The sequence below is a fragment of the Zalophus californianus genome, chromosome X (assembly GCF_009762305.2).
Source record: "Zalophus californianus isolate mZalCal1 chromosome X, mZalCal1.pri.v2, whole genome shotgun sequence".
Lineage (NCBI taxonomy): Eukaryota > Metazoa > Chordata > Mammalia > Carnivora > Otariidae > Zalophus > Zalophus californianus.
In genome coordinates, this window is record NC_045612.1 from 70142034 (window position 1) to 70168826 (window position 26793).

General features: G+C 40.1%; 2 protein-coding genes and 1 pseudogene across 11 annotated transcripts in view; all 3 read left to right on the forward strand.

Annotated features, from left to right (window-relative positions):
- Positions 1-26793, forward strand: part of PHKA1 (phosphorylase kinase regulatory subunit alpha 1) — a 160446-nt gene that overhangs the window by 50806 nt on the left and 82847 nt on the right. For all 10 annotated transcript variants that reach the window (XM_027607745.2, XM_027607747.2, XM_027607748.2 and 7 more), the window contains 4 exons: positions 740-835; positions 1755-1862; positions 4031-4109; positions 25919-26053. In XM_027607745.2, coding sequence (XP_027463546.1) covers positions 740-835; positions 1755-1862; positions 4031-4109; positions 25919-26053 — 418 coding nt within the window. The remainder of the gene's footprint in view (positions 1-739; positions 836-1754; positions 1863-4030; positions 4110-25918; positions 26054-26793) is intronic.
- LOC118356515 lies at positions 4304-6244 on the forward strand (annotated as a pseudogene).
- Positions 5845-6470, forward strand: LOC118356516 (heat shock cognate 71 kDa protein-like). The gene has a single exon (XM_035725514.1). The coding sequence runs from the start codon at positions 5948-5950 to the stop codon at positions 6242-6244; it is 297 nt and encodes a 98-aa protein (XP_035581407.1). The 5' UTR covers positions 5845-5947; the 3' UTR covers positions 6245-6470.

Below are 26793 nucleotides of genomic sequence, written 5' to 3' on the forward strand. Positions count from 1 at the left end.
TATTTTAGCAGTTAAATTCATTTTTTAAAGCCAGTACATGTAAAGGCAAGTAGCTGTATTTCGGGTAGTGGATAAAAACAGGCCCTGTGGGGGCGCCTGGGTGGCTCAGTCGGTTAAGCAACTCCCTTTGGCTCAGGTCATGATCCCGGGGTTATAGGATCAAGCCCCACATCAGGCTCCCTGCTCAGCACGGAGTCTGCTTCTCCCTCTGCCTGCCGCTCCCCCTGCTTATGCGCTCTCTCACTCTCTCTCTCTGTCAAATAAATAAAATCTTAAACAAACAAACAAACAAACAGGCCTGTGGAGGCAGGCTGACTTGGGCTCAAATCTGGGCTCAACCTTACACTTGCTGTGTGATCTTCCACAAGTTCATGACCTCTTTGAGCCTTACTTTTTCAGGAAAAAAGGTTTTAATTGCATATACCTCCTAGAATGGTTATTAAAATTAAAGGCGTTATACACAACTAATAAATCATTGAACATTACATCAGAAACCAATGATGTATTATATGTTGGCTAATTGAATTTAAATTAAAAAAATCAAATGTGTTAAAGCACACAAAATTTCTAGCATAGTATCTGGCCTGTAATAAGCATTTAGTAAATGCTACTCTCCTTTCTTCTCCCTTTCACCAGGTGAACATGCTCCTTTGCAACAGGAACTTCCTTGGCTACAACCCTCCCTGAGATCCCCAAAGGGAACTCTATAAACTTTTTTCTCCCTTTCTTTTATCTACAGGTTCAAGAATATAGAGAGGCTCTTGAAGCAGTCCTCATCAAGGGCAAAAACGGAGTCCCACTCTTGCCAGAGCTGTACAGTGTTCCTCCAGACAGGGTGAGTTGGACAGTGCCTTAATAACATGGAGCTGGGAGAAGGAGAGCCGGACCTCAACGGGACTGCCTCATTTGAGGCAAACAATTTTTAATTTTCTGATTTTAATGTTCTGAAAGTTTGTCTTTTGGTATAAGATGATGAAAATATGATTTTAGGCCTTTGAAAAGAAATTTTTAAAGCAGTTTCAGGTATTACGCCATTACATAGTGAGACAAGAGTAAGACCAAACATTACAATGGTAGTTTCATGGGCGTATTACTTATCCTCAGACTCATCAACATGCATACATTAAATACGTAGGGCCTTTTTATATGTCAACCATACCTTAATTTTTTTAAAAAAATGAATTGTTCAGAAATTGATTTTTTTAAAAAGACCAAACCTTAAAGTTGAGAATGATACGGAGTTCAGTAGGCAGAACTAGAGCGATGTTCTGTGCGAACTCTCGGGATTTGGTATTCTCTGCTTTGAGGCCAGTAATCTGGGATTGTTTGAGTAAATCAGGCTTGGAAAATGAAGTATGTCCTCATTTTCCCACAATGCCAGTTGGGAGCACCATACGAAGGAGCATTAGCCATGGGAGAGTTGCAGTCTTCCATTCTGGTAGAGATGGATGGAATAAGCTACTAGCAGCATCGGCACCATCACCTGAGAGCTTGTTAGAAATGCAGAACTCAGGCCTTCCTCCACACCTACTCGGTCAGAATCTGCCTTTAGACAAGGTCCTTAGGTGATTTGTATGTACACACATTTAGAGGAGCCCTTCCCTAGACTGTAGTCTTAGTGTTGGACTTTTCAGTGCATTGCATATGTAACTGTTTTATAGGGTATGAGTCACAATCCAGATTCAGCCTTTTTGTTATCTAGTATCTTTAACCTTCTATCACCTTTTGTGTGGCTTCTTTATCTTTTCTTTTAGGTTGATGAGGAATATCAAAATCCTCACACCGTGGACCGAGTCCCCATGGGCAAGTTGCCTCATATGTGGGGTCAGTCTCTGTACATCTTAGGAAGCTTGATGGCAGAGGTAAGGGGAAACTTCGAGGTTCTTCCACTTTTTTTTCTCCTTTAGTCATTATAATAATCAGATTTGCGAGTAGCTCATTAAATCTGGATCTGTCTTTTGCCTTTTATATTCTGCCTTAATTATATATTTTCCTCCAGGTCAGGTCCTTAGAGTGGGAGCAGTGCCAATCCTTGACAAAAATCTTTTCCCCCTGGCAACCATGTCTCTCATACTGCCCAGGGATTCCTACCTTGACACTGTACTTGGAGCTGCTCTCGGATCAGGGCCTCAATCTGGCCCTTTCAGAACAACCCCCCACCAGTGCCTTGCCTCGTGACTGATGCATGCACCTGTGCTTAGATAGTAATGATGACTGATAATGGATTTAAGTACTAACTTTTTCAAGCAACAAATGTTTCATTATCTAATTGAATAAACTGATAATTTTAGGCATCATGAAAAGTGGTTGGGAACATCATTGTTTTTAACTCTTTTTTTTTAAAGATTTTATTTATTTATTTGAGAGAGAGAGAATGAGAGATAGAGAGCATGAAAGGGAAGAGGGTCAGAGGGAGAAGCAGACTACCCCCGCTGAGCAGGGAGCCCGATGCGGGACTCGATCCCGGGACTCCAGGATCATGACCAGAGCCGAAGGCAGTCACTTAACCAACTGAGCCACCCAGGCGCCCGGGAACATCATTGTTTTTAAAAATTTATTGTTTGTGTACTTTTTGCTGTGGGGCTCTTTAAATGTTTTTTATGTTCAATTCGGTTGAAACAGCCCCCTTTTTTTTGCTTTTTAAAAAAAGATTTATTTAATTATTTTAGAGAGAGAGTGTGCAAGCAGGGGGAGGGGCAGGGGGAGAGGGAGAGAAGTCCTCAAGCAGATTCCCTGCTAAGCACGGAGCCCCCACACAGGGCTTGATCCCAGGACCCCAGCTCATGACCTGAGCCGAAATCAAGAGTCAGATGCTCAATGACTGAGCCACCCAGGCGCCCCTTGGTTGAAACAGCTCTTAGTGAAGTACTTGGGAATTTTGTACTTAATGCCCAGCTTTTTTTGAAATTGTGAGCTATAGTAAGGGTTCTTTTTGTCAAAGTTTTCCAGATTTACTGACAAATCTACTTCCCCATTATAGGTTTTTATGGTAAGCTATAACTGAGGTTCATAGAAGATCTAAGGTGGGACTTAGCTATCCTTTCTGGGTCAGACTCTTTGACCTGTTTAAGTATGACTATTTTCTGCAGCTGTTTCTGTTCACTCTGTTTTGGGTATTTTCTCGGTTTTATTGAGATATAAGTGACATACATCAATGTGAATTTCAGGTGTACAGCATAAAGGTTTGATTATCTTTAGTTGATGTTATGAATAATGTAGCAATATTGAGCAGAAAGATCATTTAAAATAATCCTGACCTGATGACTTTCTCATTCAATGCTATAAAGAAATTAAATACGTGAAAAAGGAGGAGATGAATGGCGTTTTTCAGGGTAAGATGGATGAGTTCATCCCATTTCATCAAGGACAGAAATTCAAGTCAAAAGATATCTGCTGGGGCACCTGGGTGGCTCCGTCAGTTGAGCATCTGACTCTTGGTTTCAGCTCAGGTTATGATCTCAGGGTCCTGGGATCGAGCCCTACGTTGGGCTCTGTGCTCAGTGCAGAGTCTGCTGGAAATTCTTTCCCTTTCCCTCTCCCTCTGCTCCTCCCCCTGCCCTCCTTCTCTCTCTCTCTCTCAAACAAATAAATAAAATCTTTTTTAAAAAAAGATATCTGCTGAGCAGGACGTATAGCAGTCACATGAATAAATGAGAAAACAAGACTTCAATTATTGATAATAAGCATTGTGGTCTGATGGTCTAATTATATACATCCAGAGAGCAGGTGGAAGTGTAACTAAAAAAACCTTTGGGCTTATCACTTGTACCTTCTCTGTTTCCAACAAAGAACTTGTGGCCATCACTAGAAATTAATTCCAGATGAAATTAAATTTGGATGTGAATTCAGGAGTTCAAACATGTTTGAACATATAAAAACATGTTTTATATAGTGAAGGTATTTTTTTCCTTTCCATACCTGCCTCTCACATGTTATAGGGCAGGTTTTTGACACTGGTATATTGTTTCTCCTCAAACATTAGCTTTTTCTTTGAGAAATAGTAACCTGTCTTTTTATGGTTTTTCTTTAGGGATTTTTAGCTCCTGGAGAAATTGATCCCCTGAATCGAAGGTTTTCTACAGTACCAAAGCCAGATGTTGTGGTTCAAGGTATGGATTCTTATTCCCAGCAGTAGAAACTTTATATTAATGATCTGTTTTGGACCAGTAAATGATGGTGTTATTGTTCATCTCATGGGTTTTGTTAGGCCTCAAAAAGTATACAGTGGCTCATTGAACGCTGGGCTAAATCACCAGACCTCTGAATTCTTCTCAAGCTGAGCCAGGCCCACACAGAAGCAACCATGTCTAAGGGACCTGCGGTTGGCATTGATCTTGGCACCACCTACTCTTGTGTGGGTGTCTTCCAACACGGGAAAGTGGAAATAATTACCAATGATCAGGGAAACTGAACCACTCCAAGTTATGTCGCCTTCACTGACACAGAACGATTGATCGGTGATGCTGCAAAGAATCAAGTTGCAATGAACCCCACCAACACAGTTTTTGATGCCAAGCGCCTGATTGGACGTAGATTTGATGATGCTGTTGTCCAATCTGATATGAAGCATTGGCCTTTTATGGTGGTGAATGATGCTGGTAGGCCTAAGGTCCAAGTAGAATACAAGGGAGAGACAAAAAGTTTCTATCCAGAGGAGGTGTCCTCTATGGTTTTGACGAAGATGAAGGAAATTGCAGAGGCCTACCTTGGGAAGACTGTTACCAATGCAGTTGTCACGGTACCTGCATACTTCAATGACTCTCAGCATCAGGCTACCAAAGATGCTGGAGCTATTGCTGGTCTCAATGTACTTCGAATCATCAACGAGCCAACTGCTGCTGCTATTGCTTATGGCTTAGACAAGAAGGTTGGTGCTGAAAGGAGTGTGCTGATCTTTGACTTGGGAGGTGGCACTTTTGATGTGTCAATCCTTACTATTGAAGATGGGATCTTTGAGGTCAAATCCACAGCTGGAGACACCCACTTAGGTGGAGAAGACTTTGACAATAGGTTGGTCAACCATTTTATTGCAGAGTTCAAGCGCAAACATAAGAAGGACATCAGTGAAAACAAGAGGGCAGTTCGTCGTCTCCGTACTGCTTGTGAACATGCTAAGCACACACTTTCTTCCAGCACGCAGGCCAGTATTGAGATTGATTCTCTATATGAAGGCATCGACTTCTATACCTCTATTACTCGTGCCCGGTTTGAAGAATTAAATGCTGATCTGTTCCGTGGCACCCTGGACCCTGTAGAGAAAGCCCTTCGGGATGCCAAACTAGACAAGTCTCAAATCCACGATATTGTGCTGGTGGGTGGTTCTACCCGTATCCCCAAGATTCAGAAGCTTCTACAAGATTTCTTCAATGGGAAAGAACTGAATAAGAGCATCAACCCTGATGAGGCTGTTGCTTACGATGCAGCTGTCCAGGCAGCCATCCTTTCTGGAGACAAATCTGAAAATGTTCAAGATTTGCTGCTGTTGGATGTCACTCCACTTTCTCTTGGCATTGAAACTGCTGGAGGAGTCATGACTGTTCTTATCAAGCGTAATACTAGTATTCCTACCAAACAGACACAGACCTTCACTACCTACTCTGACAACCAGCCTGGTGTGCTCATTCAGGTGTATGAAGGGGAGCGTGCCATGACCAAGGATAACCACCTACTTGGCAAGTTCGAACTCACAGGCATCCCTCCTGCCCCTCGTGGCGTTCCTCAGATTGAAGTCACTTTTGATATTGATGCTAACGGTATCCTCAACGTCTCTGCTGTGGATAAGAGCACCGGGAAAGAGAACAAGATCACCATCACTAACGACAAGGGCCGCTTGAGCAAGGAAGACATTGAGCGCATGGTCTAGGAAGCTGAGAAGTACAAAGCTGAAGATGAGAAACAGCGGGACAAGGTGTCTTCCAAGAATTCACTTGAGTCTTATGCATTCAACATGAAAGCAACTGTTGAAGATGAAAAACTTCAGGGCAAGATCAATGATGAGGACAAACAGAAGATTCTTGACAAGTGCAATGAAATCATCAATTGGCTTGATAAGAACCAGACTGCAGAGAAGGAAGAATTTGAACACCAGCAGAAAGAGCTGGAGAAAGTCTGCAATACTATCATTACCAAACTGTACCAGAGTGCAGGGGGCATGCCAGGAGGAATGCCTGGAGGCTTCCCTGGTGGTGGAGCTCCTCCATCTGGTGGTGCCTCCTCTGGACCCACCATCGAAGAGGTTGATTAAGCCAACCTGAGAATAGGTCTAGCATTGTTCCACAAAATATTCGAAGGACCCAAATTTGTAGCAAATTCCATGGCAGTTTTAATGTTGAGCTGCTATAGTATAAATAAACTGGGCATTCTTGATACTTGAATATGAAATACGTGCACAGGGAAAGGAAATGAACATTGCACTTTATAAGCACTGTTATTGTTAAGTGGAAAATGCAATGTCTTTAAACGGTATTTAATTGGCAAAAAAAAAAAGTATACAGTGACCTCGGTTCTTTTTAGTTTCAAGATTGCTATTAATCTTAATCATGAACAAATGCTTAATAAATGATGTTATTTGGCACTCTTAACCACTTCTTACTTCTAGAAACTCTTTTCAGTTGTCATGATATTGTAGCCTTTAGATTCTCTCTGCTTTCTTTCTGAACATTCCTTCTTTGCTTTTTCTGTTAGTATTGCTTTCTTCTCATGCCCTTTTAATGGTTGTATACTTAATCTTATACTGTTGTCTGTCTGTATTTACACTCTGTGTTAGTTTGCTAGTGCTGCCTCCTTCATAATACATTTGCTTCCATGGATCCAACTCTTCCTTCTTTGGAGAGTACTGGAAACCTTTATTTTTTGTTCCTAACAATTAAATTTTGAGGTATCTACTCTATTCAAAACACTGGGCTGGGCACCTGGGTGCCTCAGTTGGTTAAGCGACTGCCTTCAGCTCAGGTCATGATCCTGGAGTCCTGGGATCGAGTCCCACATTGGGGGGGGGGGGTCCCTGCTCAGCAGGGAGTCTGCTTCTCCCTCTGACCCTCCCCCCTCTCATGTGCTCTCTCTCCATCTTTCATTCTCACTCTCTCAAATAAATTAATTAATTAAATTAAAAAAAAAACACTGGGCTAAGCTCTATAAACATTGTAAGAATTCTAGTCCCAATATCTATAAAACATCTTTATCACTGATAGTTCAAATGCAAAATTGACCTCTTTTGTCTCCATCCCATCCTTTCCCCCCTCCCAGGAAAAGCAGATCTTTCTACCCTCCTTATCTCTTGTAATGAGCTCACTATTATTTTAGTCTCCTAGGATATAAAGTTCCAAGTGATTTTTGACTCTCCAACGACAAAATCCAGTATGGTACTAAGCTCCTATAAAACGTCTCTGGTCACTTGACTTTGGGGTTGGTGCTATATGGGAAATAATCCTGTGTATTTTACTCTTCCCTTCCCATGAGACACTTTGTTCTCCTTTGAGGCTTATGCCATCTGGCTGTATTGATCTCCTGGCTGCCCTAATTTATTCATTTAGCTTACAGCCTTCCCCTTCTTCCCCAATTCCTGCCATAGTGCTAGATTTCACCATCATAGTAAGTGCCATCTAACATTTTAGCCTCAAAATTCTTGGATACCCATAACCCTAGTGGCATTTCCCTCCACCTCTGTGTTACCCACTCATTTTGAGGACCAAACTTTGGAACTGTTCCACCTCATATATCTTTCATTCCAGAAAATTCCAGTTTATGGTCATAGCTATGTATTATTTCCATTTTCTTTTCTCCCCATGGCACTTGTCTCTCTTTTCTCCAAGTCTGCTCTTCCCTATTTGCTGATCATTTAAATATCTTAATCACCCATGCACCACAATTCTACTGCACCCACCAGAAAAATCATAGCCCCACATCAATCTTACAGTTTGATTGAAGAAAATACATTTTCTTTTTCTACTACGTTTTTTATTTTAATTCCAGTATAGTTAACATACAGTGATATTAGTTTCAGGTGTACAATATAGTAATTCAACAATTCTGTACATTGCTCAGTGCTCACCATGATAACTGTACTCTTTAATCCCCATCACCTATTTCAACCATCCCCCCCACCACCAACCTCCCCTCTGGTAGCCATTAGTTTGTTCTCTATAATTAAGGGTCTCTTTCTTGGTTTGTCTCTCTTTTTTTTTTCCCTTTGCTTTTTGTTTTATTTCTTAAATTCCACATATGAGTAAAATCATATGGTATTTCTCTTTCTCTGACTGACTCATTTCATTTAGCAGTATACTCCGTAGCTCCATCCATGTTGTCACAAATGGCAAGATTTCATTCTTTTCTATGGCTAAATAATATTCTATTGTATATATACACACACATATATATAATAGAATTATATGTGTATATATATGTATGTATATGCGTATATATATAATGAAATTATACATACATATATGTTTAATGGAATATTATTCAGCAATAAAAAAGAATGAAATCTTGCCATTTGTATATGTAAATATACGAAATCTTGCCATATATGTGTGTATACCACCTCTTCTTTATATATTCATCTATCGATGGACATTTGGACTGCTTCCATATGTGACTATTGTAGATAATGCTGCCGTAACATAAGGGTGCATGTGTCCCTTCGAATTAGTATTTTCATATTCTTTGGTTAAATACCCGGTACTGTGATTACTGGATCATAGGGTATTTTTTTTCTATTTTTAACTTTTTAAAGAAACTCCCTGCTGTTTTCCACAGTAGCTACAGCAGTTTGCATTCCCACCAGCAGTGCAAGAGGGTTCCTTTTTCTCTACATCTCAACAACACTTGTTACTTACGTTTTTGATTTTAGCCATTCTGACAGGTATGAGGTGATTATCTCGTAGGTTTGCCTTGCATTTCCCTGATGATGAGTGATGTTGAACATCTTTTCGTGTGTCTGTTGGCCATCTGTATGTCTTCTTTGGAGAAATACCTGTTTATGTCTTCTGTCCATTTTTTAATTGGATTATGTGTTTTTTGGGTCTTGACTTAGATCAGTTCTTTATATATTTTTATACTAACCCTTTATCAGATATGTCATTTGCAAATATCCTCTCCCATTCAGTAGCTTGTCTTTTAGCTTTGTTGATTGTTTCCTTCGCTGTGCAGAAGCTTCTTATTTTGATGGAGTTACAATAGTTTATTTTTGCTTTTGTTTCCCTTGCCCCTGCAGACATATCTAGAGAGAAGTTGCTATGGCCTAGGTCAAAGAGGTTGCTGCCTGTGTTCTCCTCTAGGATTTTGGTGGTTTCCTGTCTCACATTTAGGTCTTTAATCCATTTTGAGTTTATTTTTGTGTATGGCGTAAGAAAGGGATCCAGTTCCATTTTTTTGCATGTAGCCATCCAGCTTTCCTAGTACCATTTATTAAAGAGACTATCTTTTTCCCACTGGATATTCTTTCCTCCTTTGTTGAAGATTAACTGCCCATATAAATAAGTTTATTTCTGAGTTTTCTATTCTGTTCTATTGATCTATGTGTCTATTTTTATGCCAGTTACCATACTGTTTTGATCACTACAGCTTTGTAATACAACTTGGAGTCTGGAATTGTGATACCTCCCATTTTGTTTTTCTTTTTTGAGGTTGACTTGCCTATTTGGGATCTTTTGTGGTTCCATACAAATTTTAGGATTCTTTGTTCTAGTACTATGAAAAATGCTGTAGGTATTTTGATAGGGATTGCATTAAATCTGTAGATTGTTTTGGATAGTTAAAATAGATATTTTAACAATATTTGTTCTTCTAAACCATGAGCATGGAATGTCTTTCCATTTCTTTGCATCATCTTGAAATTCTTTCATCAGTGTTTTATGGTTTTCAGAGTACAGGTCTTTTACCTTTTTGGTTAGGTTTAGTCATAGATATTTTATTGTTCTTGGTGAAATTGTAAAAGGAACTGTTTTCTTAATTTCATTTCCTGTAGCTTCATTATTAGTGTATAAGGATGCAACAGATTTCTGTACATTGATTTTGTGTCCTGCGACTTGTCTGAGTTCATTTATCAGTTCTAGTAGTTTTTTGGTGGAATCTTTAGGGTTTTCTTTTTTTTTAAGATTTTATTTATTTATTTGATTGAGAGAGAGAGAGAGCACAAGCAGGGGGAGTGGCAGGCAGAGGGAGAGGGAAAAGCAGGCTCCCCGAGGAGCAGGGAGCCAGATGTGGGGTTTGATCCCAGGACCCTGGGATCATGACCTGAGCCGAAGGCAGTAGAGCAACCCAGGCACCCCTAGGGTTTTCTATATAGAGTATCATGTCATCTGCAAATACTGAAAATTTTATTTCTTCCTTACCAATTTGGATGCCTTTTATTTCTTTTTGTCATCTGATTGCTATAGCTAGGACTTCCAGTACTATATTGAATAAAAGTGGTGAGAGTGGACATCCTTGCCTTGTTATTGACCTTAGGGGAAAAGCTCTCAGTTCGTCCCCATTGAGGATATGTTACCTGTGGGTTTTTCATAAATGGCCTTTATTATGTTAAGGTATGTTCCTTCTAAACCTATTTGGTTCAGGGTTTTTATCATGAATGACTGTTGTACTCTGTCAAATGCATTTTTTGCATCTATTGAAATGATCATATGGTTCTTACCCTTTCTCCTACTGATGTGATGTATCACATTGATTGATTTGCAAATATTGAACCATGCTTGCATCCCAGGAATAAATCCCAATAGATCATGGTAAATGGTCTTTTTAATGTATTGTTGGATTTGGTTTGCAGTATTTTGTTGAGGATTTTTGCATGTATATTTATGAGAGATATTGGCCTCTAGTTCTCTTTTTTTGTGGTGTCCTCATCTGGTTTAGGTATTATGGTGATACTAGCCTCACAAAATGAATTTGGGAGTTTTCTTCCTCTTCTAACTTTTGGAATAGTTTGAGAAGAATAGATATTAACTCTTGTTTTAATGTTTGGTTAGAATTTGCTTGCCAAGCCCTCTGGTCCTGGACTTTTTGTTTGTTGGGGGTTTTTTTGTTAACTGATCAGTTTCACTGCTGGTGGTTGGTCTGTTCAAATTTACTTTTTCTTCCTGCTTCAGTTTTGGTAGGTTATATGCTTCTAGGAATTTATCCATGTCTTCTAACTTGTCCAATTTGTTGGCATATAGTTTTCCATAATGTTCTCTTACAATCCTTTGTATTTCTGTGGTGTCCATTGTTATTTCTCCTCTTTCCTTTCTGATTTCCTTTATTTGAGTCTTCTCTCTTCTTTTCTTGGTAAGTCTGGTTAGAGGCCTATCAATTTTGTTGATCTTTTTAAAGAACCAGCTCCTGCTTTCATTGATCTGTTCTATGGTTTTATCAGTTTGTATATCATTTATTTCTGCTCTAATCTTCATTATTTCCTTCTGTCTGCTGGTTTTGGGTTTTGTTTATTCTTCTTTTTCTAGCTCCTGTTAAGTGTAAGGTTAGATTGTTTAATTGAGATTTTTCTTGCTTCTTGAGGTAGGCTTGTATTGCTGTAAACGTCCCTCTTAGAACCATTTTTGCTGCATCCCAAAGATTTTGGACCATTGTGTTTTCACTTTCATTTGTCTCCGTGGAATTTTTTATTTCTTCTTTGATTTCCTGGTTGAACCATTCATTGGTTAGTAGCGTGTTATTTAACCTCCAAGTATTTATGCTCTTTCTAAATTTTTTCTTGTGGTTGATTTCTGGTTTCATAGTGTTGTAGTCAGAAAAGTCACGTGGTATGATTTTGACCTTTTTAAATTTGTCGAGACTTGTTTTGTGGCCTAATATGTGATCTATTCTGGAGGATGTTCCATGTGCACTTGAAAAGAATGTGTATCCTCATGTTTTAGGATGGACTGTTCTGAAAATATTGTTAAATCCATATGGTCCAGTGTGTCATTTACAACCACTGTTTCCTTGTTGATTTTCTGTTTGGATGAACTGTCCATTGAAGTAAGTGGGGTGGTAAAGTCTCTTACTATTATTGTATTCCTATAATTAGTTTCTTTATGTTTGTTATTAATAGTTTTATGTATTTGGGTGCTCCAATGTTTGATGTATAAATATTCACAATTGTTATATCCTCTTTTGGATTGTCCCCTTTATTATTAAATAGTGTCCTTCTTTGTTGCTTGTTGCAACCTTTGTTTTAAAGTCTAGTTTGGGGGCGCCTGGGTGGCTCAGTCATTAAGCATCTGCCTTCGGCTCAGGTCATGATCCCAGGGTCCTGGGATCGAGCCCCGCATCAGGCTCCCTGCTCCACGGGAAGCCTGCTTCTCCCTCTCCCACTCCCCCTGCTTGTGTTCCCTCTCTTGCTGTGTCTCTGTCGAATAAATAAATAAAAACCTTAAAAAAATAAAATCTAGTTTGTCTGATACAAATATTGTTACCCCAGCTTCCTTTTGACCTCTATTTGCATGATAAATGTTTCTCTGTCCCTTCACTTTTAATCTGCAGGTGTCTTTAGGTCTGAAAGGAGTCTCTTGTAGGCAACTTATAGGTGGGTCTTGTATCTGTCCTGTCACCCTAAGTCTTTTGATTGGAGCATTTAGTCCATTTACATTTAAAGTAATTATTGTTAGATATGTATTTATTGCCATTTTGTTACTTGATTTGTGGTGGTGGTTGTAGTTTTTCTCTGATCCTTTCTTCTCTTGCTTTCTTTCATGGTTTGCTGCCTTTCTTTAGTGATATACTTGGATTCGTTCTCTGTAGTCTTTGCATATCTATTAGTGGTTTTGGATTTGTGAGTACCATTAGGTTTGTATATAACATCTTCTGCATATAATAGTCTATGTTAAGTTGATGGTTGTTTACATTTGAACCCATTCTTTATTCATCTCCCCCCCATTTTAGGTATATGGTGTCATATTTTACATCCTTTTATTTTATGAATCCCTTGACTGATTTTTACAGAAATACTTATTTTTACTCCTTTTGTGTTTTTTACTTTTCATACTCTCATTTATGGTCTTTCCTTTCCGCTCGTTTCTTGTAGGGCTGGTTTAGTGGTCATGAACTCCTTTAGTTTTTGTTTGTCTGAGAAACTTTATCTCTCCTTCTATTCTGAATGATAGCCTTGTTAGATGGAGTAATCTTGGCTGAAGATTTTTGCCTTTCAGCATTTTGAATATATATCATGCCATTCTCCTCTGGCCTGCAAAGTTTCTGCTGAAAAATCTGATAGCCTTATGGGGTTTCCCTTTGTATGTAAATATCTTCTCTCTTGGTGCTTTTAAAAATCCTGTTTTAATAGTACTTTTTGCTATTTTAATTAGTATGTGTCTCAGTGTAGACTTCCTACGGTTGATTTTTTTGTGAGGATCTCTGTGCCTCCTGGATGTGTATGTTTCCTTCTCCAGATTAGGGAAGTTTTCAGCTATTATTTCTTCAAATAAATTTTATACCTCCTTTTCTTCTTCTGGGATCCCAGAATGTTATTACCTTGATGGCATCACTGAGTTCCCTAAGTTCCCTAAGACTATTCGAAGTTCGTATAATTTTTTTTTCTTCTCATTTGCTCAGCTTGGTTACTTTCCATTACTCTTCCAGGTCATTAATTCATTCTTTTACTTCCTCTAGCTTGCTATTTATTACACCAAGTGTATTTTTAATTTCTGTTATTGTTTTCTTCATCTCTGATTGGTTCACTTTTTTATCTCTTTGTTAAAGGTCTCCCTGATGTCCTCCACTCTTTTCTCAAGGTATTGACTTTGAGTATCTTTATGATCATTACTTTAAATTCTCTATCAGGCATACTACTTACATCTGTTTCACTTAGATGTCTTGCTATAGTTTGGTCCCTTTCTTTCTTTTGTGACATATTCCTCTTTCTCCTCATTTTACCTACTCTCCGTGTCTGTTTCTGTGTTAGGAAAGTCAGCTACTTCTGTTGCTCTTAATAATAGCCTTATGAAGAAGAGGTCCTGTCGTGCCCTGCAGGGCAATTTGTCATTCCCCAGGACCTGGCGCTTCTGGGAGTGTCTGCTATGTGTGCTGTGTATGCCCCGCTCTTGAGTCCTGGCCTCTTTTTCCTTCAGTGCAGTCGTCTGCAGAGGCTCTCTTTGCCTGTTGGCAGTGTTTGCTCCTCAGCTGGGTGGGGCATGTTTTAACAAGGTGTGCACCCGTCAGCTTACAAAGTGAGACCTGCCACCACCACTGGAACTTCAGTCCCACAGAACATGTGGATTGGAGATAAGGTGTCATTGGGGTTTGCACCTGTGTTCTGGGGGAGGGGACTTGCAGCACCGTGATGGAGGCCGGCGTGACTGGAAAGGGAGGATCTGCCCAAGCACGGGAGTGACAGGGTTTGGTGTAAGCAAGTTAGGTAGCAAGGTTCAGCACTGTGCTGGTTCCTGTGCAGGTGGCCATGTGTTTATGCTGAGGGGTGGAGGAGGGAAATAGTGCCTGCCAGCTCCTTTATTCCTAGAGGGGTCTCCCTGCGATCCCTGCCTCTCCAGGACATACTCTGAGAGGAGTAAATAACTCTCCCTCCCATCTGCCCCCAGCATTTTTCAAACTGCTGCTTCCACGCTGTACCTCTGCTGGCTCTTTTTCCTGTGGCCTCTTAAAGGGCAGGGACTCCACTTCCTAATGCCCTCTGGGTTCTCCCAGAACCAAGATTGCTGATTTTTTTTTAAATTCCAGGCTTTAAGTCCTGCTGGTTGTAAGAATTCACAAAATTCGGCCCCTCTCACTTTCAAAGCCAAACGTTATAAGGATTCATTTTCCTTGTTTAGGCTCCAGTGTATAGTCTGTTTTTTGCCCTTCTCTGTGCCACCAGCTTCCTCCCCACTGCAGATGGCCATGGTCCATTTTGTTCCCAAACTGCATCTCCACTCTTCCTACTTTCTTCAGTGTGGCCTCTTCTCTACCTTTAGTTGTGGAGTTTATTCTGCCAGTCTTCAGATCGTTTTCTGGGTTATTTACACTGCTGAGTGTTACCTAGTTGTATGTATGGGACAAGGCAAGCTGAGGGTTCTCCTCCTCTGTCATCTTCCCAGCCTCTTCTGGTCTGCATTTTCTGATCCTGTACCTGACCTGCTAAAACTACTAGAAAAAAAAAAATCACACAAAGGAGCAGATGCTAGCACTGTAATTCTGCAGGCTCCAACTCAACTAGACTCACAGTGCCTCCTGCTGGTCCTTGTTCTTACTGTTACTCAGCATTTTCATCCTTTCCAACCACTATTCCGAACCTGTTTTCAACCCCATCCCTTACTTTCATCCTCTTTCTTGGCCTGTTACCAAGGTTAGATATCTTAATCTAGCTAGATAATCTTAATATTCTGATTGTTGTCAGTTTCCCAGCCCCCCACCACAATCTTACTTCTATTTTCACTCATCCTTGTCTCCTTTTCTCTGGTCTCAGAAAAGGTATTTCTTCTCTTTGAGGCCAACTCCTCCTTCTAAAGCTTGATCTTATCCTCTTTCCTGTTTCTTCAAACTCTTCCTCTCTGTTGGTTCTGGTTTTTAGTTTATTTACATAGTCATCTCCCTTTAGTTATCCTGTCTTTCCTTTCTCAACTGAATTTCCTTCTCTTCATATGCCATGCATTCTGTAGTCCTTTCCAGTCTAGCTTATAATTCCTCTGAAAATGCTTTTGCTTAAGTTATTGAAAAATTCAGTAGGTATTTTTCAATCCACATCTTAGTAGATCTTTGTTTCATTTATTGTTTATCTTTCTGGAAACTCTTAACTCCCATGTCTTCTGTGATACCATCTCTTGGATCTTCTTCAACCTAAATTTTGCAATTTTTTGTCTCATTCTGGGCTTCCTTTTCTCTTTGCCCCCTAACTGTTGGTATTCCTGGGAGTTCTGTCCATTGACCTTATTACTTAGATTATTTGTTCTTGTCTCTCAGCCTCCTCCTATTCCAAACCTTCTCCCTTTTCCTGTCTCCTGAGTTCTTCACTCTCAGAAGATGACTTCACCTCCTCCACCATAAAGAAAATACAAGCCTTGGGACAAAAACTCCTCATTCCCACCCCAGGCTTTTCTTCATCTGCCCATTTCTTGTATGTTGAACTTCCTCAAGGTTATATTCTGGGTTCTCTTTTCTTTTTTTCCATATATATTCTCCTTGACCCATCTCATCTCTTTATATGCTAATGACTGCTGAATCTATATCACTGTTCTTTAAGATGGCCTCACTTGGATGTTTCACATGCACTTTAAACTCAACATGTCTAAAATGAGACAGCTGCACCCTCCTACTATTATATCACCCATGCCTGCTTTTCTCCCTATGTGCCTGTGTCACTAAAGGCCACACCATTCTCTTAGTTACACATACAAATACCTGGGAAATAATTCTCAATATCTCCCCCTCTCTCACCTCCTATATTCAATCAGCTAACAAATCCTGATTTCTTTACCTTCTAATTGATTCTGAAATCCATTTAGTCCTCTCCAGTACAAATGTCATGATCCTAATCTAGGTAATCAGCATCTCTCACTTACATTATTGCAATAAGTTTTTAAGTGGAATCCCTGTCTTCATCTAGGCCTACAACAGTCCATCAGTTTATTCTCTTTTTTTATTGTTATGTTAATCACCATACATTACATCATTAGTTCTTGATGTAGTGTTCCATGATTCATTGTTTGTGTATAACACCCAGTGCTCCACGCAGAATGTGCCCTCTTTAATACCCATCACCAGGCTAACCCATCCCCCCACGCTCCTCCCCTCTAGAACCCTCAGTTTGTTTTTCAGAGTCCATCGTCTCTCATGGTTCGTCTCCCCCTCTGACTTACTCCCCTTCATTCTTCCCCTCCTGCTATCTTCTTTTTCTTTTTTCTTAACATATGTTGCATTATTTGTTTCAGAGGTACAGATCTGTGATTCAACAGTCTTGCACAATTCACAGCACTCACTATGGTGAGCACATACCCTACCCAATGTCTATCACCCAGCCACCCCATCCCTCCCACCCCCCACCACTCCAGCAACACTCAGTTTGTTTCCTGAGATTAAGAATTCCTCGTATCAGTGAGGTCATATGATACATGTCTTTCTCTGATTGACTTATTTCACTCAGCATAACACCCTCCAGTTCCATCCACGTCGTTGCAAATGACAAGATCTCATTCCTTTTGATGGCTGCATAATATTCCATTGTGTATATATACCACTTCTTTATCCATTCATCTGTCGATGGACATCTTGGCTCTTTCCTCAGTTTGGCTATTGTGGACATTGCTGCTATAAACATTGGGGTGCACATACCCCTTCGGATCCTTACATGTGTATCTTTGTGGTAAATACCCAGTAGTGCAATTGCTGGATCGTAGGGTAGCACTATTTTCAACTGTTTGAGGAACCTCCATACTGTTTTCCAGAGGGGTTGCACCAGCTTGCATTCCCACCAACAGTGTAGGAGGGTTCCCTTTCTCCGCATCCCCGCCAACATCTGTCGTTTCCTGACTTGTTAGTTTTAGCCATTCCGACTGGTGTGAGGTGGTATCTCATTGAGGTTTTGATTTGGATTTCCCTGATGTCGAGCGATGTTGAGCACTTTTTCATGTGCCTGTTGGCCATTTGGATGTCTTCTTTGGAAAAATGTCTGTTCATGTCTTCTGCCCATTTCTTGATTGGATTATTTGTTCTTTGGGTGTTGAGTTTGATAAGTTCTTTATAGATTTTGGATACTAGCCCTTTATCTGATATGTCATTTGCAAATATTTTCTCCCATTCTGTCGGTTGTCTTTTGGTTTTGTGGACTGTTTCTTTTGCTGTGCAAAAGCTTTTTATCTTGATGAAATCCCAATAGTTCATTTTTGCCTTGGCTTCCTGTGCCTTTGGTGATGTTTCTAGGAAGAAGTTCCTGCGGCTGAGGTCGAAGAGGTTGCTGCCTGTGTTCTCCTTTAGGATTTTGATGGACTCCTGTCTCACGTTTAGGTCTTTCAACCATTTGGAGTCTATTTTTGTGTGTGGTGTAAGGAAATGGTCCAGTTTCATTCTTCTGCATGTGGCTGTCCAATTTTCCCAACACCATTTGTTGAAGAGACTGTCTTTTTTCCACTGGACATTCTTTCCTGCTTTGTCAAAGATAAGTTGACCATAGAGTTGAGGGTCCATTTCTGGGCTCTCTATTCTGTTCCATTGATCTATGTGTCTGTTTTTGTGCCAGTACCATACTGTCTTGATGATGACAGCTTTGTAATAGAGCTGGAAGTCCGGAATTGTGATGCCGCCAGCTTTGCTTTTCTTTTTCAATATTCCTCTGGCTATTCGGGGTCTCTTCTGGTTCCATACAAATTTTAGGATTATTTGTTCCATTTCTTTGAAAAAAGTGGATGGTATTTTGATGGGTATTGCATTGAATGTGTAGATTGCTCTAGGTAGCATTGACATCTTCACAATGTTGGTTCTTCCAATCCATGAGCATGGAATGTTTTTCCATTTCTTTGTGTCTTCTTCAATTTCTTTCCTGAGTATTTTATAGTTTTCTGAGTACAGATCCTTTGCCTCTTTGGTTAAATTTATTCCTAGGTATCTTATGGTTTTGGGTGCAATTGTAAATGGGATCGACTTCTTGATTTGTCTCTCTTCTGTCTTGTTGTTGGTGTATAGGAATGCCACTGATTTCTGTGCGTTGATTTTATATCCTGCTACTTGACTGAATTCCTGTATGAGTTCTAGCAGTTTTGGGGTGGAGTCTTTTGGGTTTTCCACATACAGTATCATATCATCTGCAAAGAGTGAGAGTTTGACTTCCTCTTTGCCGATTTGGATGCCTTTGATTTCTTTTTGTTGTCTGATTGCTGTGGCTAGGACTTCTAATACTATGCTGAATAGCAGTGGTGAGAGTGGACATCCCTGCCGCGTTCCTGACCTTAGGGGAAAAGCTCTCAGCTTTTCCCCATTGAGAATGATATTCGCTGTAGGTTTTCCATAGATGGCTTTTATGATATTGAGGTATGTACCCTCTATCCCTATACTCTGAAGAGTTTTGATCAAGAAAGGATGCTGTACTTTGTCAAATGCTTTTTCTGCATCTATTGAGGATCATATGATTCTTGTTCTTTCTTTTGTTAATGTATTGTATCACGTTGATTGATTTGCGGATGTTGAACCAGGCTTGCAGCCCAGGGATAAATCCCACTTGGTCATGGTAAATAATCCTTTTAATGTACTGTTGGATCCTATTGGCTAGGATTTTGGTGAGAATTTTTGCATCCATGTTCATCAAGGATATTGGTCTGTAATTCTTTTTGATGGGGTCTTTGTCTGGTTTTGGGATCAAGGTAATGGTGGCCTCATAAAATGAGTTTGGAAGTTTTCCTTCCATTTCTATTTTTTGGAACAGTTTCAGGAGAATAGGTATTAATTCTTCTTTAAATGTCTGATAGAATTCCCCTGGGAAGCCATCTGGCCCTGGGCTTTTGTTTGTTGGGAGATTTTTGATGACTGCTTCAATTTCCTTAGTGGTTATAGGTCTGTTCAGGTTTTCTATTTCTTCCTGGTTCAATTTTGGTAGTTGATTCATCTCTAGGAAAGCACCCATTTCTTCCAGGTTATCTAATTTGCTGGCATAGAGCTGCTCATAATATGTTCTTATACTTGTTTGTATTTCTTTGGTGTTGGTTGTGATCTCTCCTCTTTCATTCATGATTTTGTGGATTTGGGTCATTTCTCTTTTCTTTTTGATCAGTCTGGCCAGGGGTTTATCAATCTTGTTAATTCTTTCAAAGAACCAGCTCCTAGTTTCATTGATCTGTTCTACTGTTCTTCATTGATTTCTGCTCTGATCTTTATGATTTCTCTTCTCCTGCTGGGTTTAGGCTTTATTTGCTGTTCTTTCTCCAGCTCCTTTAGGTGTAGGGTTAGGTTGTGTATTTGAGACCTTTCTTGTTTCTTGAGAAAGGCTTGTATTGCTATGTACTTTCCTCTCAGGACTGCCTTTGCTCTATCCCAAACATTTTGAACAGTTGTGTTTTCATTTTCATTGGTTTCCATGAATTTTTGTAATTCTTCTTTAATTTCCTGGTTGATCCATTCATTCTTTAGTAGGATGCCCTTTAGCCTCCATGTATTTGAGTTCTTTCCAACTTTCCTCTTGTGATTGAGTTCTAGTTTCAAAGCATTGTGGTCTGAAAACATGTAGGGAATGATCCCAATCTTTTGGTACCAGTTGCAACCTGATTTGTGACCTAGGATGTGATCAATTCTGGAGAATGTTCCATGGGCACTAGAGAAGAATGTGTATTCCGTTGCTTTGGGATGGAATGTTCTGAATATGTCTGTGAAGTCCATTTGGTCCAGTGTGTCATTTAAAGTCTTTATTTCCTTGTTGATCTTTTGCTTAGACGATCTGTCCATTTCAGTCAGGGGGGTGTTAAAGTCCCCCACTATTATTGTATTGTGGTCAATGTGTTTCTTCGCTTTTGTTATTAATTGCCTTATATAATTGGCTGCTCCCATGTTCGGGGCATAGATATTTACAATTGTTAGATCTTCTTGTTGGATAGACCCTTTAAGTAGGATATAGGGTCCTTCCTCATCTCTTATTACAGTCTTTCTTTGAAAATCTAGTTTGTCTGATATAAGGATTGCCACCCCAGCTTTCTTTTGGTGTCCATTAGCATGGTAAATGGTTTTCCACCCCCTCACTTTCAATATGGGGGTGTCTTTGAGTCTAAAATGAGTCTCTTGCAGACAGCATATGGATGGGTCTTGTTTTTTAATCCAATCTGATAGCCTGTGTCTTTTGATTGGGGCATTTAGCCCATTTACATTCAGGGTAACTATTGATAGGTATGAATTTAGTGCCATGTATGGCCTGTAAGGTGACTGTTACTGTATATTGTCTCTGTTCCTTTCTGATCTATGCTGCTTTTAGGCTCTCTCTTTGCTTAGAGGACCCCTTTCAATATTTCTTGGAGGGCTGGTTTCGTTTTGCAAATTCCTTTAGTTTTTGTTTGTCCTGGAAGCTTTTTATCTCTCCTTCTATTTTCAATGACAGCCTAGCTGGATATAATATTCTTGGCTGCATATTTTTCTCGTTTAGTGCTCTGAAGATATCATGCCAGTCCTTTCTGGCCTGCCAGGTCCCTATGGATAGGTCTGTTGCCAATCTAATATTTCTACCATTGTAGGTTACATATCTCTTCTTCCGAGCTGCTTTCAGGATTTTCTCTTTGTCTCTGTGACTCGTAAGTTTTACTATTAGATGTCGGGGTGTTGACCTATTTTTATTGATTTTAAGAAGGGTTCTCTGTGCCTCCTGGATTTTGATACCTGTTTCCTTCCTCACATTAGGGAAGTTCTCTGCTATTATTTGCTCCAGTATACCTTCTGCCCCTCTCTCTCTTTCTTCTTCTTCTGGGATCCCAATTATTCTAATGTTGTTTCGTCTTATCATATCGCTTATCTCTCGAATTCTGCCCTCGTGATCCTGTAGTTGTTTCTCCCTCTTTTTCTCAGCCTCTTTATTTTCCATCATTTGGTCTTCTATATCACTGATTCTCTCTTCTGCCTCATTTATCCTAGCAGTTAGTACCCCCATTTTTGATTGCACCTCATCAATAGCCTTTTTGATTTCAACTTGGTTAGATTTTAGTTCTTTTATTTCTCCAGAAAGGGTTTCTCTAATAACTTCCACGCTTTTTTCAAGCCCAGCTAGTATCTTTAAAGTCATGATTCTGAACTCTAGGTCCGACATCGTACTAATGTCCGTATTGAGTAGGTCCCTGGCTGAGGGTACTATCTCTTGTTCTTTTTGCTGAGGTGATTTTTTTCATCTTGTCATTTTGTCCAGAGGAGAATAGATGAATGAGAGAACAAAATGCTAACAGGTTAACAACGTCCCCAGCAAATATACTCTATACAAGTCAGAAAAGACCTGAAACCAGGGGAAAAGAAAGGGAAAGAAAGAAGAAAGAGAAAAGAAAGAAAGAAAAAGAAAAAGATAAAAACAAAAACAGAACAATACACAAAAACAGAATATGATCAAATATAATCAGGCTAGTGCATAGATCAGTGCCACACACTAGATTTTGGGCGTATTTTGGTGTGTTAGAAAAAAGTGCCTCCTAAAATTTTAAAGGAAGAAAGACTTATATATGTACAAAATAAGGGTTGATACAATGAAGGGATGGAAGATGATTGTAAAGATGAAAATTATAAAAGATTTTATAAAAGGAATTGATAAGATAAGAAGTTGTTTGAAAAAAGAAGATTAAAAAAAAAAGAAAAAAGGGGGAGAGAATGTGATCAGGCAGGAGACTAGAACAAAGCCATACACTAGTGATTTAGAGTATATTTTGATCTGTTAGAAGAAACTGTATCTCAAAATTTTAAAGAGAGAACAACTTATATATATATATGCCAAAAATAAGGGTAACTACTATGAAGGGATAAAATATGACTCTAAAAATAAAAAATAATAATTTTTTTTAAAAAAAAGGGATTGATAAGATGTTGGTTGAAAAAGGGAAAAAGAAAAATTAAAAAAACAGTTAAAAAATTAACTTTGAAAAACTAATGAATCATGGTAAAAAAAAGCCATGAATTCTATGTGCAGTATTCCCCTAGCGCTGGAGGTCTCCCATTCTCCTTGATCGGTAAACTTGGTCTTGGCTTGCTGGCTGTTCGTGCTGATCTTCTGGGGGAGGGACCTGTTGCCGTGGTTCCCAATGTCTTTGCCGGAGGCGGAATTGCCCCACCCTTGTCGGTCCAGGCTAAGCAAGCTGCTTGGGTTTACTCTCAGGAGCTTTTGTTCCCTGCAAGCTCTGGTACAGCTTTGGAGGACCGGGGTGAAAATGGTGGCCTCCCAGTCTCCACTCGGAGGAACTGAGAACTCGGGGCCCTGCTCCTCAGTGCGCCCCCAGAGAAAAGCAGTCACTCCTGTCTCCGTGGTCTCCGGCCTCATGGCGTACTCACCCGGCCTGTGACCGAGCGTTTCTATCTCTGGCACCCGACCCCATGTGGCGTCTCCAAACCCAGCAGATCCCTGCGGTGCGCTCCCGCGCCGCTCCTCCCAGGGGACGGAGGGGAGTCTCCCCGGATCTGCCGCTTGTTGGGTCCCTGCTGGAGGAGCAGTGGCCCGACTGGGCCGCAGATCACAGTTTATGGCAACCGTGAGCTGAGAGCCCAGCCCGCACCTCAGCTCCGTCTCTGCAGCCGGCTTCCCCGCTCCAATACCTCGGAGCTCTGCTGCACTCAGGCACCCCCGGTCTTTCTGTGACCCCGAGGGTCCTGAGACCACACTGTCCCGCGAGGGTTCCACCCCCCGCTTAGCCACTGCAGCGACGTCCCTCAGCAGAGCCAGCTTCTAACAGTTCTGATTTTGTGCTCCGCGGCTCTATCACTTGCCAGAAGCGGCCGACGGAGGCCCCCTTCCCCGCCGTCTATCCTCCCGAATATCGCCTCGGATTCACTTCACACGTCCAACCTTCCAGTAAGTGGTCGCTTCTCTGTTCAGAGAGTTGTTGCTACTCTCTTCTTCGGTCTCCTGTTGAGTTCGTAGGTGTTCAGAATGGTTTGATCCCTATTCAGCTGAATTCCTGAGACCAGACGAAATCCAGGTCTCCTACTCCTCCGCCATCTTGCTCCGCTCCCCCATCAGTTTATTCTTTAATCATCAAGCGTTAATATGTTCTTTTTTAAGGTGCAGTTATGGACATATTAATCCCCTGATTACAACTCTACAAGGGTTTCCATTGTCAACCTCCTTCGCATGGCTTATAAGGCCTTTTATGATCTGGTGTCTGACCCTGTCTGCCTTGTCATTTTTTTTACAATGGCCCCTTCACACTCCAAGCTCCTGCAGTAAAGAACATTTTGTAATTCCTAGATCTGCCTTGTTCCATGTTGCCCTTGAGTCTTTCTCTGTGCTGTTTCTTCTACCTGGAACAAATCCCTTACTTTTACCTTCACCTTTGCCAGATTAATTTCTATTCAGCCTTCTAGCAGAATTCAGTATCAGTGCCATTTTCTCCAGGGATCATATCTATCTCTGTACTCCTAGCCTTGGCAGTGCTTAGCACATAGGTGGAATTTCCTAAATATTTTATGAAACATAAAAAAAAAAAGCTCAGCTGTTGGGGTCAAAAGTGTTCCTAGCACCCCAAAGTGTTGTTCATTTGCCTCTCTTTCACTGCATTGCTCTCTGCAGATCCCTGAAGCTCAGTATAATGCAGTTTGGAAATCATTACCCAAAGATAAAATACAAAATCCTAAAAGTGACACATATGCCCTCCCTAAAGACCTAGCCTCTGTCTGCCTTTCCAGATTCTTTTTTTTAAGCCACTGTGCAAACTATTTTATGCTACAGCAATATTGAAGTGTATGTAGTTCCTCCCCAACCCCCACCCATGTTCTTTTTTCATTTCCATGTTTTATGATCATCATGTACCTTGTACCTAAAATGGATTACCCCATCCCTATTCCCTTCTTTCTCCTGGCTAACATTCATTCTTTCAAACTCAGCTTAGACATCATCTCTTTCAGAAAGCCTTTTCTGAAACCACTCTCTACCTGTCCCAGACTTGATACGTGTCGCTCTTTGGGGCTTACAGTGTTTTGTGTATATCTCTAGTTACCTAGCAGCTTATTTTATGATTGGCTTGTGTGTGTGTCACTTCCATTATACTGTAAGCTCTTCAAGAGAGAGACTAACTTAGCCATCTCTTCATCCCTAGTACCTAGTATAGTACTTCATCCATTTAGGTGCTTAGTAAATATTTGTTAATGAATGAATGGATGACCACATATGTTTTCCTGGACTTTCCTTAGCTCACTATGATTCTTCCTTTGTATATTTTCCCTGGAGAATCTTTGTCATTTTCATGTTTCCAGTTACAAGTAATTGAGATTGTGTTGTGTCCAGGGGGCCCTGTGATTGCTATATCCTGCATATCCTGACCCAGACCACAGCAGCACAATACCATGAGGCTCCCAAGGTAGAAAGATATACACACATACACACACACACACACACACACACACACACACACACACACACACACACACATACACACACAGAAAGAAAGACATATACAAAAGATAATGGCAAAGAAAAAGAAAGTAAAACTCTGTTAACTAGGCTTTTGTCCCAAACACTCAACATAGAAAATACTGGTAGACTTGAATGAATCAAATGGTATCTTCATTTTTGCATAAACCCAATTCAACACATATACCTGCACTGGAGAAATAGGAATAGGGCACATATTTGCCCTCAGTGCTTAGTGTCAAGCCAGCTGAGGCCCCACTCAGATTATTAGCCCCCAGCCAGGTATCTGTCCCCTAGAGGGAAAGTAAACAGAAGAGTCAGGGAGCTGACTTGGCCTCCTCCCTTGTGAGTATGATAAGCACTTCAGAGACATGAATATAACAGGAATAAAAGGGAGCTGTCTAGGCTTGGCATGCTCAGAGTCTAGAGCCTACCCCCCAATCCCAAAACAACCACACACAGTTTTAACTATGGCACCTCAATTCTTTATTCCCAGTTTACCTTGTCTTCTACCATGCTCTGGCTATAGAGTAATTCTTATTATTTGGGTGTTCTTTATTACCCTCAAACTCCTGTCTGGTCTTAAGGATATGAAAGAGCCTTGGAGAATCAACTTTTACCAAAGCTGTAACACACCTCATGTTGGATTTTTTTTCCCTATTCAAACATGGGATCTCAGATATCAAGAGTATTGCATTCTCTAGGAGCACATAGGTACTTAGCCAAAAAAGCAGAATCTAATACTCTAGTCATGAGATCCTTTTTCCTTTTCCATTTAGGTAATAGTGTTATGGACCTAGAGTGAGACTTGTTTCATCAAAGTTCCTCAATAACTGTTAATTTCCTCCCATTTTCTTTCTCTTCCCTTCAAAAGAAATTGTGTGCCTTGAGAGATTTTTAGGTTCCTATTGAAATAAAAGTTTCTGTTGACCTCATTTTCTTTCCTTCCTATAGTTTCCATTCTAGCTGAGACAGAAGAAATCAAGGCCATATTGAAGGACAGGGGAATTGATGTGGAGACCATTGCTGAGGTATACCCTATCAGAGTACAACCAGCCCGCATTCTCAGCCACATTTATTCCAGCCTAGGTAAGGAGATCGGCCTTAATAATCTGTCATCATAACAATCAAAGCATTATTCGATACAAGCTGGTTTCTATCCTTTTTATTTATTTATTTTTTTGATCTTGTACTGCTTTATTAAACTGGATCTGAGAAGGAATTTAGAGCCTCTGGAACCTAAGTTTCTAATCCAGTATATCCTGAGCAAGCTTGATAATTTTAGATGTGCTTATGAATCTGGTACATAGGGTGTGACTTAGCAAACAATATTGTATCTTCATTCCAAGTGCATGCTTAACTAACATGTTCTCCCCTTTCTTGAGACCTATATTTCCATTTTGAATACACGTTAATTTTATGTAGAGTAATAGCCAAGGAACTTTTTTTAGGTCTTTTATACTGTGTCATGTAATGAATTGGTTGACAATATTAGAAAATTCCACTTAATCTAGTATTTATTTTAATTAGTACTCAATTTTTATTTAATTTATTAAACTTAATAGACACATTAAGCAGATTACTACACATTACAAACTTATACAATTTATTACAAATTTGACATTAAATCACTACACTATTAACTAAAAAAAAAAAAAAAAAAGCTCTGCAAATTTCCAAACTACCCTTGTGGAAGACTGATTAATGGCCCCCAAAGGTATATAGGTCCTAATTCCTGGAACCTATGAATATTCCTTTATATAGGCACGTATGGTTAATTTAAGGAGCTCAAGACGAGGAAGATTATCCTGGATTTTCCAGGTGGACCT

Bases quoted from the DNA above. Each gene is read 5' to 3' on its own strand.
- LOC118356516 (XM_035725514.1), top strand. From the start codon at position 5,948: ATGAAAGCAACTGTTGAAGATGAAAAACTTCAGGGCAAGATCAATGAT.